This window comes from Lutzomyia longipalpis, chromosome 2, assembly GCF_024334085.1.
Source record: "Lutzomyia longipalpis isolate SR_M1_2022 chromosome 2, ASM2433408v1".
NCBI classification, from domain to species: domain Eukaryota; kingdom Metazoa; phylum Arthropoda; class Insecta; order Diptera; family Psychodidae; genus Lutzomyia; species Lutzomyia longipalpis.
In genome coordinates, this window is record NC_074708.1 from 11,922,635 (window position 1) to 11,942,588 (window position 19,954).

Consider the following 19,954-nt stretch of genomic DNA (forward strand, 5'->3'; position numbering starts at 1 on the left):
AATCATGTAATAGAGAAAATATTCTGAGAAATTCATTGTTCTTTAAAATGTATAGCTTAACCCTTTGCCACTCTTTGTGTGTTTTTGTGAAAATACATGGAAAAATGTTCCTCAAGCTTGTACTTTCCTTATAAAACAAATTCAGAAAAAAAATTGTTTAATTCAGCGTCGCAAAGGGTTAAATTTTGTTTCACGACATAAGAAAAGAAATTCCAACGACAAATTATTAACACAGATGGCGCTTGTTACCTCGCGAGGGAATATTCAAATATTTATAACGGCCAGTTTTTCAACTCACAAAGAAATCTGAGCTTGAAAAACAATTAATTTCTCCACAAAAATTTTGACGTGAAGAAGAAAGAAAATTAATAATTCTGAGAAATCTCAGGAGTGTTTAACATTAATTACGTGGGTAAGTGCGAACACGAAGAATCATCAAAATAAACATTGTCACAATCTTTTTATGTGCGCGAGTTCTTTGACTCAGCACGGGATTTAGCTCATTATCACTAATGACTGCCTCCGTTCTTAAAGTATTTTATTATTTTTCGCACTCTCTGATAGATTTTCATTGCCCTTTTAATAAATTTGCCATGATCTTGAAATTAAAATTTTTACCTCATTCACTTTGAGAAGTAAAACTGCGTAAGACGTAAAATTTGGGTTAATTGTTTTCGAATGAATTCACCAAAGTTACAGCAAATATGAACATTTTTGCGTTTCAATTGCAATCAATGTACTTTCGATAGTTCCTAGACATTTAACCCTTGGAGAATTTTGCTGACCACCGTGGCCAATTCGACTGTTTTTCAATAGTTACAAAACTAAAATCTATTTAATATTTCGTGATAATTTGTCATCAGTAGGGAAGTTCAATCACTTCAAAATCGTCGAAAGAAATCTAGGATAAACATTTTCTTTTTGAAAGAAAATTAAGGTCAAAGTTTTGAGGTTAGAAACCTCGACCTTCCTGGGGTTATTAACCTCAAAAAAATATCTTCAAGGACTCTGAAGACAACATTACAAAATAGCTGTTAAAAGTTACCTATTTTGTAAAATACCTGACAATGAGATACCAATTGTCATAGCCAGGTACTACGATTCAGACTTATGGGGGTGAGTCCGTCCGTACGACTCCATGGCCCACGAGCAACTGAGCCAACCGTACTAGGATAGTTGGGGAGAGAGTCACCTTAAGACTCCCGCCAACCCCACACACATAAGCCAATCTGTCCTATACCATGACAGTTAGTACCAGCGGTACTACAATTTATACTTAAAGTAACTCGGAAAAGAAAATATTTTTACTTAATTCGTCTTTAATTAAGTTATGGTTCTTAAAGGGTTAGCCCTTGGAGGATCCAATACTTCTATCCAGTATTTCCCATATTTTCTTTATTCAATGAACTTGAATTAATTAAACATTTTATGCAATTAGAAATTTATAATTTATTACGAGATTAAAATATTTTATTTGTTTAAGATTTAAAAAATCGAATTGGTCACTGTGACCAGCAAAATCCTCCAAGGGTTAACGGAGAACTAACAACGATTAATGAATAAAATTATTTAAGAGAAAGAAAAGATGAAAAGATCATAAAACCTGTAATTCTTATAATGAACAAAACGAACAATCAGTGAAAAGACAGAGTGAGAAGAAACAGCTTCATCTCACTCAAACATTTTACACAAACTTTACTATTGCCAAGTGAATCCCCCTATAAAATATTTTTTTTTCAGAATATCAAAGATTCTCTGCTGAAGTAAAAAAAAAAATGCAAAATTAATATTTAAAAATATTGTGTTTTTTCTTTTTTTATTTACACATAAAATTGTACACTGAAATTTAAAATTCTGCAAGCTGACACGCATCAACTATTTACACACATTTCTTCTAATGTAATTTACACTGAGAATTAAAATCTACTAAAACAGAGAGATTTGAAAAATAAGAAAAAATATTCTGCAGTCGGTTCTTATTATTTAAAATATGTTCAATTTGGTGGACGAAACTTCCGAGTTTTTCTTGTTGCTTTTTTGGTAACCCTTTAGCTCTTCTAAAGTCTCTGGATGATGAAGAATTTTCACGAAAAAAAAAATAATCTACCTAAAATTCAATGGCATCGAAATTCTCATGGTAAAACAGACACACACGGGGTTAATTATTGAAAATTGCTGCTTTTTGCTGAAATTGAGCTCGTCTGAGTATTTTCTCCTGTTCCAAGCGCTTCTTCTCCTCTTGCTCTTGCCTGTGGAGATTTTTAAGAGTTAATAAGAAAATTAAAAAAAAATCCTGAAGGATAAATTAGTGAGATTTCTACCTTATTTCATCGTGGAACTTATTTGTCTTTAGCTGCTCCTCAATTTTTGCTTCGAAGAAATTCTTCGCCCCATTGACGCCCACCTCCTCCACATTGATCTCCGTCAAGCGCGCCAATTGCTCCAAACCAGACTCTGATGCCAACTCCCCGGCCTTGGCCTTTCTGCATGCATACCGGTATAAGAAGAAAAATTAATAAAAAAAACTTTTTCAAGATCTTGCCCAAAGAAAGAAGATTTTTGCTAATTTGCACTCACCTGTAAATGAGGAGGAATTCACGAAAAGAGATTTTGCCATCATTGTCCTCATCCACCTCCGAGATCATCTTCTTCAGCGACAGATGCGTCTGCGGTGCACCCAATTTCTCCATCATAATCTTCAATTCAGCCAAATCCAAATACCCATCATGGCCCACATCGTACCTGAAGAAGAAAAAAAGCAAAAAAAAGGGAATAAAATTAAAAGAATTCCACGTGTTATGTGAGATGCATTTAATAAAATTAAAAATTCCCAAAAGAGAGGAAAAACATAAAAATTATTAAATAAGCATGTGAGCTACATAATCGCCGCCTTGGCAAAAAGAGAGCCTCTCACTTTGTATGAGGTCTCTTTTAGTGTTTAAGATTTACGGAGAAAATTAAAAGACAATGAAGATTTGCAAACATCTTGGAGGCAAATTGCTTCTTGGTCGGTGCTTATTTGCCCAAATTTACTGTAATGACCTTGTCTGGCGTGTTTTACAACAATTTTGGCGACAGAGCTTAAAAACTCCTCAAAGAAATTCGAGTCAAAAAATCTTTCTTTTTTTATCTCGTCTCTGAACTTCCTCATTCTTATCAAATTTCTCTTCTTCCCCAACATTCTCCATCTTCAGTATTTTTTTCTATAGAAAATTTCTAAACTCTCTGCTCATTTCTTTTAACAGAGAGAAAATTAAAACAATCAGCATTGTTTACTCAATATCATATTACACAACAAAAGCGCGTGTTGAAGATGAATAAAATATTACATTAAAAACTATTCAATGGCATATAAAGAGAAATGAATGATAAATCACAGATTTTTTTTTATAAATTTTATTCAAAATTAAATTCACATGGAAAACAGGTGGTGAGACCAAAAGCATTTTCATGGACAAAATTCATGCAACGTGCCGGTATTGGAATTTATGACCAAAAAAAAAATTATGATCATCTCTTGTAGACATCACGTTGATTTTGATGAGACACCTCCAGAGAGTCATTTCCGTGTGCGACAGGAAGTACACCGGCACTGTGTGATTAATTCAACTAGTAATGCCCGAAGATGAGCAAATGAAAGTAAATATATAACATTTCTTTTTCCTTTCATCAAATAACCGCTACATTGCTCACGAGTTTTCGTTCGCAACATAAAACGACATAATTTCTTCAACAAACTTCATTTTCAAACTCATTATGATTCATTTTATAGAGATTTTTTCGTCTTTGCGACATGAACGCAGTTTTAGAGCCTTCTATTACGATCTGATGCATTTGAAAGGGTTAAAATACACAACAGTGACGTCATTAGGGGAAGACTGGGTAATTTGGCCACTTTGGCAAAGTCATTTATGGCAATATCTCAAGTATGGTAAATGCTAGAAAATCCATTTCTCTACAGTTTATACTCCCCATAGAAATATTCAATCGTACCAAGTTTGAGGAAAATCCGATCATTGGATTTTCTTTTGTTTAAGAAAAATCATTTTTTCACTTTTTCAAGTGCTTTTTGCATTTTGGAAATACGTCATTTTCGAAAAATTTTTAACACTTAAAAATTAACTTTTAAGCCATTAAGGGTCATTGATCCATCATAAACACGATAGTGACATCCATTTTCCGATATCACAAACAGATTTTCCTGTGGAAATCGTTTTATCCGGAAAATTGGAGTGGGGTAATTTGGCCACTTGAGTTTTTCCGGCACTATTTTCCGGCGCACGTTCAAGATATTCATTGTGGTTGTGCCTTTTAATGTTTTCTTAAAGATTATAAGCAAAGTGGGATAAAAAATTTTAGCTAAAAAAAGAAATTTAGGATAATTTGAAAAATGGCCTTTTTTAGACTTTGCCTGTTTATGGTTCAGAAAATGTTAAAGTTTGAGGCTCTGTTAAATATTTTTATCTGGCAAATTACTGGAAATGAATCTTAGATAAATATCCTATCTACCAATAAAATAATCGAAAAAATAAAAATTTGTTGTTGTCCAAAAATTTTCATATTTAACAATTTGTGCGCCAAAGTGTCCAAATTACCTGTGCTCGGGGTAATTTGGCCACTAAGCTAAGGGTCCATGAAAATGGAAAATTCACCCATTTCTCATCGAGATAGAGAAAAGTATTATATGGGAAAGTTGTAGGCCGGAAAATTTCCTACAAAATAGGGCTATTTGTTTTCCTTCGTACTACCACACTTGCTTGATATATCCCAAAAACCCCCAAAGTGGCCAAATTACCCCGTCCTCCCCTACTTGCATTTTGGAGCAAATATTAAATGACTTTAAATATTTTATTCGTTGTTAATTAAAAAATCTTAATTCGATTCATTGGATATAGGTTTTGATTTCTAAAGAACTTAAAGCTTCAGAAATTTTATTTCTTGAATTTAATAAAAAAAGAAGAAATCTTAACCCTTTCACAACCATCTATATTTTTTTCGTTGATGCATTATGAAATAATTCCTCCAAAAAACATTTTTGATATTTCAATTAAATGTAAAAAAATAATCAAGAAAAATCTCAATTAAAAATGCTTAAAAAATATCTATCGATAAATCCAAATGCAGGACGTTTTAAATTCTTAATATTTTCTCAAATATGTTCCAAACAGTGTAGTTCAACAAATCTATCAAAAACGAATGATTTAAAGTTTTATTAAAGCCTTTAAAAATGAAAATAAAACAAACATTTCTTTTGCATTTAGTTGAAAATAAAATTATAGTTCAAATTTTCATGTAATCTTCCCCACTAAAAGCTTTTCCTTAATCCACATTGCGTGCGAAAATATAACAAATAAAAATTAAGAAATAAAAACCAAAATAAGCATGAAGACCCTACAATTTTTTTTCTAATGAATGTCCCCTCACTTAATTCCATACAATTATTTTGCAATTTTTTTTTAAATCTCTTTGTTGAGGATTTTTAATACTTTTTTGGGAGCACTAAAATTTAATTCTCCCCCTTTTAAATCTCCCTCCGTCATGAGGAAATTTCATGAAATTATATCCAACAAAATTGACGGCAATTAATGGAGATGAAAGGCAAATCAGTGAGGGAATTGTGTGCCATGTGAATCACACGGTTGTGATTGCAAGTGGACATAATAAATTTCAATTTACAAAATGAATTGAATCGCAGGGAAAATTGCTAAATAAGACATGCAAAGAGGGGGAGGATTCGCAATATGGGTCCTCCATGTAAGCGCATCAATTGCATCTGCGGCAAAATGGAACATACTTCCCCCCTTTGTTTTGATACATAATTCAACTTCCTGTCTGTGAGTAAAATTTTATTGCTCGAAAAAAAAAAACTGAAAGTTGTGACTCACTTTCTCACTCTTCAAATAAAACATAATATTCTGCTCGTTTGCAGTTAATCACATAATTATTATTGTTTTGATATTGAAGCGGAGATTCATCTTTTGTTTGAACCACAGTGGCTCTGTGAGCCCCCATGGCAAGTGGAAGTTTCTCACATATATAGAGGAACACCACTGGGAGGGAATTTCAAACAAATCCGCATGTTACGTCTGCACACAGATACTGACCGAAAATAATTAATTCAATTCCGGCCTAATTTCTTTGTTTGATAGTTTTGATGTTTTATTCACCTTTTGTCTCATTTCGTCACTGCTGTTATGATAAAAGCATTTTTAATCAAATCGGTTAAGCGGTTTGCTTCACTCAAGGAATCCAAATAAAAAAAAAATACAAAAAACTCGAATCTTCAGAAATCTTCATCATTTAAAAATCGACCGTTAAACGGAAATTTTCATGTAAATTTTCTCCAAAATCCTGCTGAATTATTTTTCGTCAATATCTGTAAAATCTCAGTGCGTATAAATAAGCGAATCAAATACGCTAAAAATAGGTGAGATTATTCAGATGATGAAGAAGAAGAAAAAAAACATTCCTCATTGCAGAGATTAAGAGACCTCCCAGTGAGGAAATTATATTTTCACATTGTCAGTTGAATCATTTGCTTTCAAACTTTTCCTCGTCTCCTCTATCAAATCAAATTTGTTTAGCGTGATAAAAAGGCATTTCAGTGCCGAACAATGCCTTCAACTGTTATGGAAGCCTTCCTTCCCTCAAACGGCAAACGATGGACTTTAAACGCATATTAAAAGCGCTATTTGTCACGACAATTCATTTATGAATCATATGAGTGAGTTTTATCTGCAACACCATCAACAAGAGACACACAGTCTTCGTTCTCAAAATGATGGCGACAATTTAATCTTCTGTGGGGCTTGTTTTTCCCTCACCCTGTGGCAGAAGTAAACTGAAACCACTAAGAAGTGCATTTTGTGTGGTGTGGCGGGAATGCATTGATGTTGTGATGAAACGACGCTTGATATCCATCTGCGCTTTTCCACAAAACATACTTCTTTTGCATATATTGCGTGAGGAAATTGAGTGCAAATGACTCCCTAGTGCGGGTTTCAAATAACACATGCATTTCCCTCCATTGTTCAATGCAAATGTGCAAAAAGGGTTTTTGCAAAGAAAAAAAAAACCTTTTTAGCCGCTTTATAGCATTTTATACGAATTAAGTGAAATCTAACTATTTTTCATGTTCATGATGAAATTCAGAAATATTATTTCACAAAATTACTTCTGATGGAAATGATAAGAAAATTGTGCAGAAAGACCCCGCAAAAGTCATAAATTTCAGCTTTAGTTGAATAATAAACTTTGCAATAATTTTATGATATAATTTTGTTTTTCTTTTCCAGTTAAATTAATTAATTGTGAGCTCATAAAGTAAAGGATAGGTATCGTGCGTGAGTGAAAATGAAAATTTATTCATTTAGTGAAAAATAAAATGCTAAGAATTAGATTAAAAATAATTGAATGAGTTATTTTGAAAAGTTCAGAAGTTCATAATTAAAATATAAAATAATAATTTTATAAAAGCTTTAACACATCTTAGCCCGTTGAGTATATAAGATCGTCCATATTTCTTACGTCGCGTAAAAAAATGGCGCAAACCTATTATTTGACACTTACCCAGCTGACATGGATTGATAAAGTTTTACTATATAACATTTTTTTTTACTATTTTTTTGTCGGTACTCATAAACAATCAAAATTTAATTAATTTTTTTTTCGTACACTCGTGTGTAACGCAAAAAATTAATATTTATTATTTAATCTGTAAAAAACAGACAATTTTTTTTTCAATTGAAAGCTAAGACTGTGTCAAACACCTTAACTATCGGTATAATACTCGGAAATCATTTTTTGACATCATGTGTAACAAACAGTTAGTTGTGTCGTAGATGTTTACCCGGCTGGACGATTATTTATTACATCAATAAACTAATTTTTAGAAGTAATTGCAGAAACATTATTCTTACAGACCAGCCGGGTAAACTTTTTATACGTCACGAGAGAAAGTAATTTGTGTTATTTTACCGTTCATGTGTTAAGCAAAATTACCTTAAAAAAGAATTGAAGGAAAATTATTTAAAGACCAGCCGGGTAAAACTTTTCTATCATAGTGTGTATTTAATTTCAGAGTATTATACCTCTGTTAAAAATTAATAATAATTTTCTTTCAAGCAATTATATTCCGAGAAAATTATTCCTTTAGTCCAACACAGGTTAAAGTTTTTCCAGCAAGAGTAATTATTACCTACAAAATGTATGTATGATGTAACAAATTCCAGAATATTCACTTCTTTTTACTAAAATAATTTGCAAAGGCAATGAAAGCTCTCAACGACAATCTCGCGTGATAAAACTCTGCCTAATCTCAAAGAAAAATTTAATTCCTTTTCCCATAATCTGGAAATCAATAAAGATACTACTTGAGTGCTTCTCACACAAATCTATTCAATTTCCAAATATGTAAACTCCTTTCGTTGAAATGTATGAAACGATTCATACAAATTCCCCTGAAATGGAATCTCTCTATAATATTCATTTCCCCTTTAGCCACAACAACATTAATTAAAAAAATACGAGCCATAAGGTGGCTACACTGGGGCTATATCAATGATGTGGTCACAGCTGTGACTCATTCACCTGCTTTATTATTGTGCCCCTCACGGGTGTTTAACGTGCATTGCAAACATGCTAAATTGAAAGAAAAATCTCTATTTGACGCTGCTGGTGAATATTGTCACGATTTCATTGAATATGAAAGAAAAATGTGCGGCTCAAAGTCTCCCATTTCAATTGATATGGCAATTATTTGGGTTAATGGCATATTGTTGTTCAGTTTGGTCTATCTCTTGCAGCACAGTGCCTTCCGCTGAATTTCCCGCATTTTTATGATGAATTTCTCAATGTAAGATTTATGTGTTTTGCCCGCTTGAGAAGTGAATGGGAGATGGTTTTTTTTCATTTCATTTCATTTCGTTGAGGAGAGGTTGTGAGCGCCTCGAGACAGCATGTCTTTCTACGCGAGAAAGCTCTCCTTTCTGCAGGTGAAAGATTTTTTTTTGGGTAAATAATTGCACTATATTTTGGGAGGTTGAATTTCTCGTGGGTAGAATGCTACTCTGTCGTTAAAGTTTTCTTTTTGACAAGCTGAAAAAAAAGGGGCCTCAAATTACCCGGAAAATATTAAATGAACTGGGAATGGGTCAATGCACGCCATTATTTGCTTTCTCGAATAAACACAAATATTTATAATGTAACGTTTAATAATGAATAAAAAAAATGTGATACAGAGAGGGGGCCCAATGATCGCCCTACTTTAAATAAGAGTACATAACACTGCCATTGTGACCATGTGGGGTGTCAATGAACCAGAAAAACGATAGTTAAAGCCAGCAATTTGAGATGAAAAATGTATTTCCAATTCCCCATTGTTTATGGAGAGATTATGTGTAAAATAGTGCCCAAGAAAAATTCCCATAATGCACTCATTTGAAGCTTCTTTGGTCAATCTTCTCTCAGTCAGTGGACTCCTCAAACACAATGAAAGTGAAAACTCATTTAAAAAATTAGTTGGTATACCACAATCGTGGCATACCAAGTATTGTAATCGTCGGAAAAACCGACCAGTTCAGATCAGGCTCAAACTTGGTATGAACACGTTTTAGACATACCACATTACGAAAATAGTGGTGGAAAATTTTTGTTCCGGCCGGCCTGCCGTCCTGCCGGCCTGCCGGCCTGCCGGTGCGCCAAACTTTGCTTTATAGCTCGAAAACGGTAAATGATAGAGACTTCGGGTTTGAAGTTTTCTATAGAAATGTGGGTGTAAAATTTCATTTTTTTGCATTTTCAAAATTCAAGATGGCCGCCGTCCGCCATTTTGAACTCCTGTCAACCACTTCCCTTAGAGCTAGAGACCTGAAAATTTAGTATGTTGTAGAGCTCAGTGAGACGTTTTCATCGATAATTCATACTTGAAAATCGGACAAGCGGTTTAGCAAATATGGCGGCCTTAAGCAAAAAGTGTTTTTTCGATATAACTCGAGAACGGCTTGACCGATTTTGACCAACTTAGGCTCAAATGAAAGGTTTCAAGAAGCCCTACAACTGTCTAAAATATTCCAAGTTCCAAAAATGGCCGCAAGAGGCGCTAAAATCAAAAACAAAAATTGCCTAACTTTAAGGGGCAATATCTCCGAAACCCCATTAGGCAAATCTTTTAAATTTTGATATGTTGTAGCAAGACTAATAATCTTGCACCAGTCCAAAAATGAAGAAAATCTATTTCGCCGTTTAGAAGATATAGCCATTTGAAAAATTCTTGAATTTGAAAAGTTCTAAGAGCCATATCTCTTGAACGACTTGTCCGATTTTGCTCAACTTGGTATCAAATTAAAGGTTTTGCAAAACTCTATAACTTTTTAGAACATCAGAACTCTTTAGAACCATTCCTTGAGGACAAAAAGTGCCAAAAACTGTTTTGGTAGAACAAAAAACCGCCATTTTGTGTTCTGGAGGTGACCTTGAAATGTATTGAAATATATGTCAGATTATAGCTTATTTGAATACCTTTCCAAAACTAGTCAAGAAATTTCTGTATGTGCAATAGAACTTGAGATATAACCATTTTTGTCTTTCGAATTGATGAATTTCATATAAAAAATCACCTTTGCCTACTAATACTACTTAAAAATTAAATTACAACGCATAGACTGACCCATCCGCGTTGTGGTATACCAACTCTTATAACTGGACGCGTTATGATTGACTTAATAATCTTAATTTAAATTACCTCTTAAAGGTATTTTACGTTAATTTTGAGACTGAGCATATCGGAGGTATTTTATGTTGACAATGAGCAAATGATAAAAAATCAATTTCCCCAAATGGAAGTTAATTGGAAAAATATCTTCCACGAATTGATAGGACTCGATGTGAATCGCTCTCTGTGTCTTTTTCCTTCTAATCTCCACAAAATGAGTAGACCACATGCCACGGAAGAGAGATTATTAAATTAGAAATTGGAACAAAGTGTGAGATGAAGAGGTTCAGAAATAGATTTTTGTGGCAATTCCTGGAGGTGCATTTTAGCTTTCAAACCTCTCCTTATTTGACTTCTTTCATCGTTTTTCCAATTAAGAAAAGAAAAACGTTTATTTTCCGTTAAGACGCTCCTACGTTCGGCCATTCCGCACAAAGTCACCGACCTCTGGCGGACATTTTGTTTAAAAAAAAAAAAAGCGAAACAAATACAAACTTCCACGGAAGTCTGGAGCATATTTCATTGTTTAATATTTATACAGCATTACAGTAACACTGCAACTCATAGAAAAAGCAGCACATCAGAAAGTATTTATTTATAAATCTGTTGAATAAAATGAATTTGAAAAAAAAGTGAGATAAAACAAACATTTTTGCTGTATAAATTGTGACGAGAAAAAGTGCAAATTTAAACAAATAAACATTTTATAACACCTTCTTTCTCTTCAATTCTGCTCTCTGCATTCCATCAAAATACATTTCCTCTATGTTTTTTAATTAAAATTTCTTAAAACAATAAATGCCTCTGCTGCCATTGAAGCACCTTCTACTAACCAACTTTGCTCCACAAGTGTTGGAAGAAAGCCTTGGATTGATAAGGTTCGAGGTTTTTTATTCTTTTTTTTTTTTTTAATTTTTAGTGCGAAATTTATGCAAAACTTATGCTTAAATGTGTGACAAATTTTCAATATTCGCTCCATCACAGTCAGTTTAAATTTATGTGGAGCTGGTAAACTTTCACTGAATCGCGAGACTTGCATTGAATTTCTTGCGGAGCCGGTTGAATAATGCGTTTTGATTACATCGTGAAAATTTCCTTCGTGCAACAAACGTTGCTGATAAAAAAGATCAAGCGTGTGGTTGTTTAATTTGTGTACAAAATGAACCATGAAAGATACAGAGAAAAGTGACAAATATCCATTACTAATCCAATAAGTCACACTGTGGGAAATAATTAACTTTTCATCCATAAATGACTCAATAAGATAGGTCAATAAACATGAGCATTAGAGGCGATTGATAGCGAATTGAAATGCTTTTTCGAAGCTTTTCAAACACATTATTGGTATTTCTTATCGTCTGTAATGGTTTTTCTATGAAAGACGATTTAGGAAAGGTTTCTTTGAAAAGTAAAATGATTCAAGAAAACTAAGTTTTACTCTCCTCAATTTTTTAATCGAATTTCATTTCTTTTTTTCTAAATTGGATAAAGAAAAGACGAAGATTTTTAAATTTTTCTCTAAATTTGATAAAGAAAAGACAAAGATTTTTAAATCTCTTCACAAAATTCAATTTCAATTCTTCAGAATCTTTTTAAATTAACTTAATTAAAATTTCTCTATTTTTAAATCTTTTTTTTTTTTTAATTTTTTAAAGACTTCCGTATTTATTTCGCATATAATTTGTTTTTGAAAAAATAAAAACAAGAAAAATCGAGATTTTCAAGACCTCAGAATACCACATGTTGGTTTGTCTTGATTTTTTTTCAAAGTCATAATTTAAAGATTTTCTTGGACGTAGAATAGAGCCAAGTACCTGAAAATCTATTAATGAAGTTTATTAAATATTCTAAAAAGTGTCGGAAATTGATTAAGAACATTAAGAAAGATGCTGAACATTTTAATATGCTAAAGAATGAGAGAAAAGAGCATGTTGTCTCTTTTTAACTCACAAAATGGTAAGGAAGCTTCAAGCATTTAAAGCTTCCAGTGTGATAACACGTATAAAGATGATTATCTTAAGAAATTCAGGGAAAATTATCTTGAAATGATAAAGCTTTTGGGGAAAATTCCCTAAAAATTCCACTTAAATCCAAATGCAAACAACGCACAATTCACAAAGCCAAACAACATAAGAGGCACCCAATAGAGAGCAAAAGAGAGTAAACTTAAGGAGCTATTAAGTAAAATAGAGTTATTGCATGAAATGAAAATACAAATTTGTATCATTTAGCTGCTCATTGAAACGGAAAGGAAAAAATTTGTGTATCAGGTGCGTGTTTGCTCGTGAGAGTGAAGAATTTTATCCTACTAACCCGATACATAAAGTGCGCGCACGAGTTCTTCTTTGCGTCCAAATACACGCGAATTTCATCGTGAGAAGCAAAAACATGCCAACATTTACATTTAAAGAAAAAATCCATGCTTATAACAATGTTGCAGAGGGAGGTAACTTTATCGGCATTGTGAGTTGGAGTAATTCCAATGAAAGTGGAAATTGTAGTTGTTGAGCCTCAATGTGGAGCAAAGAAATTACAAATTATATTAGCTGTGTTTCTTTCAGACACAGCTTTTGTGTACCGAGCAAAATCGAAAGTTGTCAGATCGGGCTCAAACTTGGTATGAGCACGAATTAGGGTCCCCACATTCCAAAAAACGTATGCGCAAAAAAATTTTTTTTCCGGCCGGCCGGCCGTCCGTAGTATAACGCTGAATTACGAGAGAACGGTGATAGATAGAGACTTGCGGTAAACGGCAAAGTTTAAATATCGACTGGAAGACATCCGATTATGAGGTCAAATCCACCCCCCCACCTCCGCGTCCGCCATTTTGAATAACCTCAAAATTTTGTTTTGCCTATATCTCAGCCGCTATTATAGCTAGAGGGTTGAAATTTTGATATGTTGTAGGGGCCATCTAGAGCTTTCCAATGATACCTCATTTTCGAAAATCGGTCAAGCCGTTTAGTCAATATGGCCGCCACAATTTTTCATCTAAAATCGACCATAACTCGAAAACGGCTTGACCGATTTTGATCAACCCGGGCTCAAATGAAAGCTCTCAACAAACCCTACAACTTCCTAGAACATCCGAAGTTTTAAAAATGACCGCTAGGGTGCCAAAAATCAAAAACAAAATTTTCGATTAGTTTTCGATGAATATCTCGAAAACGACGACATAAATTTTTTTCATTTTTTGATATTTTATAGCTGACCATATTATCTAGCTCCATTCCAAAAATGAAGAAAATCTATGGATCCGTTCTCGAGATATAGCCTTCCAAAGTTGACATGTCATATCTCGGTTTCTACAAGTCCGATCTTGATCAACTCAAGCGCAAATGAAAGGTTTCTAGAAACCCTACAAATGTCTAGAACATTGCAACTTCGAGAAATGACCGCAAGAGGCGCTAAAATCGTAAACAAAGTTTTCGAAAATTTCGAACTCGAATTTTTCGAAAATGGCGACATAAATTTTTTTCATTTTTCGATATGTTATAGCTGACTTCAAGACCTTTCAAACAAAAAAAAATTTATGAAAATCTGTGGATCCGTTCTCGAGATATGGCCTTCTAAAGATTTCTTAGGGTATGACTTTTCTACTTTTCCCGACTTTGCGCGCATTTAAATTAATTCGCGTTCTAGTTTGCTCTCACAAAATTGGTACACTGAAAGAAACACAGCTCCCGTAAGCTTGGTCAGCTTACCAGTACATTTTTATTTTAAAATTAATTCTTTCGCGATGAAAATTCCATCACGAAACTCATGTTTTTTTTTCACGTCTATGTACACAGTTGGGAATGTTTTTTTCTCTCTTTATTTAAATCACGTGCTTTTCTTCTCTCGCAGTAACTTGAGTAACTCTTTTACGGGTGTTCTGTAATATGTAGGGGAACGTGGCCCAATTCGAACCTCTTGAGGTCTTTTTTAATCTGCTATTACTTGAAACTAATAAAATTTTAAATGTAGAAATCAATGGGAGTTAAAAGTGCATTAAATGAGCTTTAAAATGGTACCAAATTTAAGGATATTGCTTTAGGTTTTATACCATTGTTTTTTTTTTACTTTGCGTGGACCTTTGGAAGTCGGAATTGAGCCATGTTTCCCTACATATATTGCTCTTTTTATGCCATTTCAATAATTTCGTATTGTCTCTATTCTTGCATAACGATTTTAACAATTTTTTTTTCATTTGATGAAGAATTTCCATAAAGCGCGCATGAAATTCTAATTTCGCATTAAAAGCTATCGCGGAGTTGTTAATTGAATTCAGCACACAGGCCACTTTTATTATATATTGAAAGAAATCAATAAAGCATGAGTGACCTTATTGTAGACCCCATTCTATGGCAACTAAACACAACACAAAATAGGATGGACTTTAAAACACTCATGCGGCGTAGTTGAAAATCAATAGAATTTCCAGCCTATATAGAGTGGGTGGATATCCCAATATTTTTGCCCTTGGCGAGGTCACTGCATCCACCCCCGCATCAATATATATAAAACCCCCAAGAGAAGAAAAAGGACACGTAGCTGCGTAGAAAAGACTTACTTGTTAAACGTTGCCTGGTACTCCTTAATTTCCTTCCGTGAAAATTCCTGGAATTCCGTATAAATATTCCTCTTAACACTCCTAAAGGTATTTTCCACATTTTCCCCATTTTCCAGGGCATCATTTATTTGTTGCCTCCTGCTGAGGATTGAACTTAATTCCGCATCAGCTGACATCTTGGCCAAAAGAGGATTTTCCTTTTATTTATTAATTTTTTTTTCAAATGAGGATTTCCCGCACAAGAACACTTTTGTGGAGAATAAGCACAAAAAAGCACGAAAACACGTTTTTTTTTCCTCTCCTTCAACTATCGTCACGAGCGTGGTTTTTACCAGCAAAAACAAACACAAAATGTGGATTTTTAGAGCTTCAGCACAACTTAAATGATAATCTCACACATTGCCCCGTCTGGGAGACAGTCTGATGAGGAATGAGCAAGCAAGAGTCGGAACGACGAGACTGCCAGAGGTTTATTTTACAAAGTATATTGTGGAAAAGGCACTCCAAAAGCCACTGCGTGGGGGCTTCTGAGCAATTTCCCCTTAAACGCTGACTATAGCTTACTCGCTTTCACCAAAACCCAACCGCTTTTTTGCTCTCTCAGGTGCATTGATAAGGCGCCAATATTGGTGTGATAGTAAATCGATGGGAAAAAAGCTCTCAGAAGGGGGTATGCAACAAAGCTAGAGGGATACTTTACTTAAAACTTTTTATATTTAATTTTATTTTCGAATTTCCTATAAATAAAAATTAATTTTTCACAACTGCTGAGATTTCTGGAATTTTAAAGATTTTTTTTTATTATTAGTTTTGAAGTGAATAAAATTATTAATAGCTCTGAAAAATAAATCAAAAGTTTCTTCTGACGAATTGTTAGATTGAGAAAAACTTCGAAAGCTTTACAATGATATCTAATTAATTGTAAATCAATACGAAATTGGATAAAATTAGCTCTTTAATCATTTAAAGGTAACCTCTAAAGACCAAAAAAAAACTTTTATCATATCTGCCCTGAAAGGATTAAAATTGGATTAAACAAGCAATTTGTGAGGAACAAAAAAATCATTTTAATTTGAAGTTTATAGTTTCATTTCAATGCCGATGTTTGCGAATTTTCTCAATCTGTTTAAATAAACTGTTTAATTTAAATTTATAATTGAAATAAAGACTACTAGATGGAGCTTCGGAAATTTTATGTCTTTCTGCTCGCTCTCTCTCTCGCTTCGGCCCTAAAGTCAGAATTTGCGAGACTTTCAGGGAAAAAGGTGTCTAAAAGAGTTTGTGAAAGAGTTTTTACACCTGCTGTCAATAAGCCACCAAAGAAGGAAGGAATGAAAGGAGCAAAGAGAAACACGGAGCAAGAGGGGAATTTGCAAAATATGCTTCCGGAGAACTACGAGTGGAGGATAATAAAGGCCTAACCAAGCAACAGCGTCAAAAGACGCTGTTCGTTGTTTTTTCTCACTTGCTCCTTGTCAAATTGTATTGCGCTGTCACTGTCAAACAAGAAACGCGGTTTCTATGTTTTATAACCGCCTTTCTTGTTTGACAGTGACAGCGCGATACAATTTGACAAGGAGCAAGTGAGAAAAAACAACGAACAGCGTCTTTTGACGCTGAAGTATGGTTAAGCTTTAAAGGTCAATGTCGAGCAGAGAAATCGCCTCTTTGTCTTGACAATTGACCATAACTCCCTTGAAAAACTAAGGAACGCAAACATATTTCAGCAAATCCTCCTCCCCCTACGGAACCTCGCGCGTCAAGATCGGCGGCCAGACAGGACAACCCATCTGGCAGCCAGAACAAATTGGCAAACAACAAACCGGGGCGCGCGAACTCATCGCCAGCCCTTGAAGGTTTAATAAAATCAAATCTGCGGGCAGGTTGGAGGCGGCCCGCGATTCCAAGGATACTGATCTGTCCCCAACAAGCTCTTCCGGGACGGAGCATCATTCCAGGAGCGTCGGCAATGCTGGAACAGGCAGGGAGCGCCGAAGAGCTCCCCCAAACCGATCATTATGAATCATGCTACTAAATGGAAAGTGCTGCAGGTAAATCTGCAGCATGCACGAGCGGCGTCCGCGGTGTAAACTGGCTGTTTCAGCCACAATCAACTGGACTTTCCAAGAACAAAAGAAAATAAGCAAAGAATAACAAAGAACAAGAGGAGAATTTTTAGATCGAAAACAACAAATCGACCTCGGGAATCCCATGACAGCAGCGCTCCATCCAATTCACAATGCAAACATGAATTAAAGAAACAAATGTCATCTAACCTCCGTTGATACTTACTCAAAAGAAAAATTTTAAATGTTGACGTAAAGCTTTATGATTTCGGAATTAAAAATAAATTATTGAAAAATATTGAACCTCAAAGGAAAAAAAATTTAAATTGCGAAAGCATCCAAAACAAGAAAAGAATACAAAAATGCCGACGAAGATATGGAACATAAACGGACAGCGCCACAGGACGAACAACGCAGTGGAAGCATGGAACGGACAACTGATCAAGGCAACATAAAAAAATCCAAGCATTATATTTACGATATTTACTGACTAAAATATCAAAAGAAGACGCGAACGACACAACGTTTAAATTAAGACAAAGGGAAATGGGAAATTGACAAGATATTAGAACAGTACAAAGAAGATAAAGACATTGAAACATGTATGAAGTCGCTCACCGAAATTGTCAAAAATAATTTTTAATTTGTCCGCAGTCTTAAAGTATTAAAAACATTTTTTTTCAGTTTTTCTTTTGGCTAAAATAAAACATTTATGGCAGATTTCTCTTTTCTGTCTCCATGTGGAATAAGTTAAGAATATTATTTCTATTAAAAATAAAATTTCAAAATTAAAAAAAAAACACTCGACTCAGAAACTATTCCTATTCATCCCGGTAAAGAAAAAAAAATCTTTGTTGCGTCTTTTTGAACTTTTTTTCTCATTTCCTTCTTATTTTTTCATTTTTCATATTTCATAATTCAAAGATTTTCTTTAAAAAAAGACTTTTTTTGTTAACAAAAATTATTTAATTTTATGCAGAAGATGTTAAATGTCCCCCAACAAGCCCAACAAGAAAAACTTTGCGTGAATCACAATTCTAAAGAATCTAAATTTATTTGAAGTTTGAAGGTATTTTTCAAGAACTTCCGCTTCAGCCTTTCACATTCAGAACTTCCTCAAATATTTTATCGGTTTGTTAACCCTTTGGGAATCATTTTATTTTCTTTCTGTTTATTTAATTTTCGGTGAGTGCAGTGAGTGTTTGCATCGATCAAATAATCTCTGATATGAGGTCAATTCATGTAGTTTTCACAACGAGATTATAGAATTTCCTTCCAGCAACAAGAAGTTCTATTGCAAATAAAAATCGTCTCTATATCAAATATTATTGTGATAGCTCATATCAGAGTGTTGTAAATCCCAGCTAAATCGTCGCTGATTAATTTCCCAAATAATCAATGATTTCAGCACGGTGTCGTGTGCTCTGATCAATGGGATGTGTGGCGTGGAAACCCCCTGACGTGGGTGTTTTGGCTACATTTGCGGGATGATTAAAATGCGCGCGAGCGATCATCTTGCGTGGTGATTGATGGGTGTGAGACGTTAAACAATTCATCTCACTCTCTGAGGGCCCCAAAAGGTGTTGCAGGTGGATGCGTGGGGGGTTAATTGGTGTGCGCGAGAGTGAAAATCTCCGTTGTTGTGAGAGATGAAAATTGCATTGTGAAGTGCATCTCCGCGCGAGACGTTGTTAGATGCTATTTGTGCTTCCATTGATGAGCAACCTCGCGGGCAGTCCTTCGAAAGTTCAGTGCTTGATGGTGAGAACCGCAGTCAAGAATTCACCTTCTTGTACTTGTGGGAAAAATACTTTGGGTCAACAATGTGAGTGCGTCGTTTTTCCATATTTTTCTTCTTTTCTTTCTTCATTTTATATGTGTTTGAATTGATTTCCATTATCAAGTACATTGGTGTAATCGTTATCTTCCCGCACAGCTTGAGCCGTTGTGGGTTCTTGTATATAAAACCCCGTGTTGGGACTTGGGAATCACAACACATTCGCCCCCTTTGGGAATAGCAGTGCTTAGCCGCCCAAGAGAGCTATTGTGGAGCGAGAAAAATACGCGTGAAAGTGAATTTTGCATTTCTGAAAACAACCCAACAAATCAATTACAAAACGAAATCATGAAGATTGCGTGGATTTTCGTCGCAACATTCGCACTCATTTGCACTTTCAGCACCACCACTGTGGCCCAAGAGAGAGCTACATGTCCCTGCCCAAGGATCTACATGCCTGTCTGTGGCTCCGACGACGTTACATACTCAAATAAGTGTGAATTTGAATGTGCCGCCAAAATGGCCAAAGGACGCTCACTAAGGATTCGTTGGGATGGACCATGCGATGAGGAGGAATTGTGGTAAAGAAAACGTGTGCACGGTGACGAACATCCGTACAAAAATCTTACGTGTCTAATGGGATAAAATACCTTGCAGAACGCGCGATAAGACGAGCAGTGTGTGTACTTAATTCCCCCCTTATCGGCAAACCACTCAATTGGCAAAAAAAACCCTGAAAAGAAATCCCCATCAAGTGAAACTTTGTTATTTGGACTTACTAATAAAATGACGCATTGAGGAGTAAACTCTCTACATCTTTTATTGTCTCCATTGCGCAATTTTTGCAT

At 34.6% G+C, this 19,954-nt stretch overlaps 1 protein-coding gene across 1 annotated transcript; it reads right to left on the reverse strand.

Moving 5' to 3' along the window:
- Positions 1–1,783: 1,783 nt before the first annotated feature.
- LOC129790742 (EF-hand domain-containing protein D2 homolog) lies at positions 1,784–15,759 on the reverse strand. The gene is made up of 4 exons (XM_055828434.1): positions 15,264–15,759; positions 2,578–2,742; positions 2,322–2,483; positions 1,784–2,249 (listed from the first exon to the last, which is right to left on the reverse strand). The coding sequence occupies exons 1-4, from the start codon at positions 15,437–15,439 to the stop codon at positions 2,159–2,161; spliced, it is 594 nt and encodes a 197-aa protein (XP_055684409.1). The 5' UTR covers positions 15,440–15,759; the 3' UTR covers positions 1,784–2,158.
- Between the last annotated feature and the right edge of the window lie 4,195 nt (positions 15,760–19,954).

Coding starts and splice junctions, on each gene's coding strand:
- LOC129790742 (XM_055828434.1), bottom strand. CDS start 15,439: ATGTCAGCTGATGCGGAATTAAGTTCAATCCTCAGCAGGAGGCAACAA. Junction 2,484..2,577: donor GAATTCCTCCTCATTTACAG/GTGAGTGCAAAT, acceptor GTATGCATGCAG/AAAGGCCAAGGCCGGGGAGT. Junction 2,250..2,321: donor AAGTTCCACGATGAAATAAG/GTAGAAATCTCA, acceptor AAATCTCCACAG/GCAAGAGCAAGAGGAGAAGA.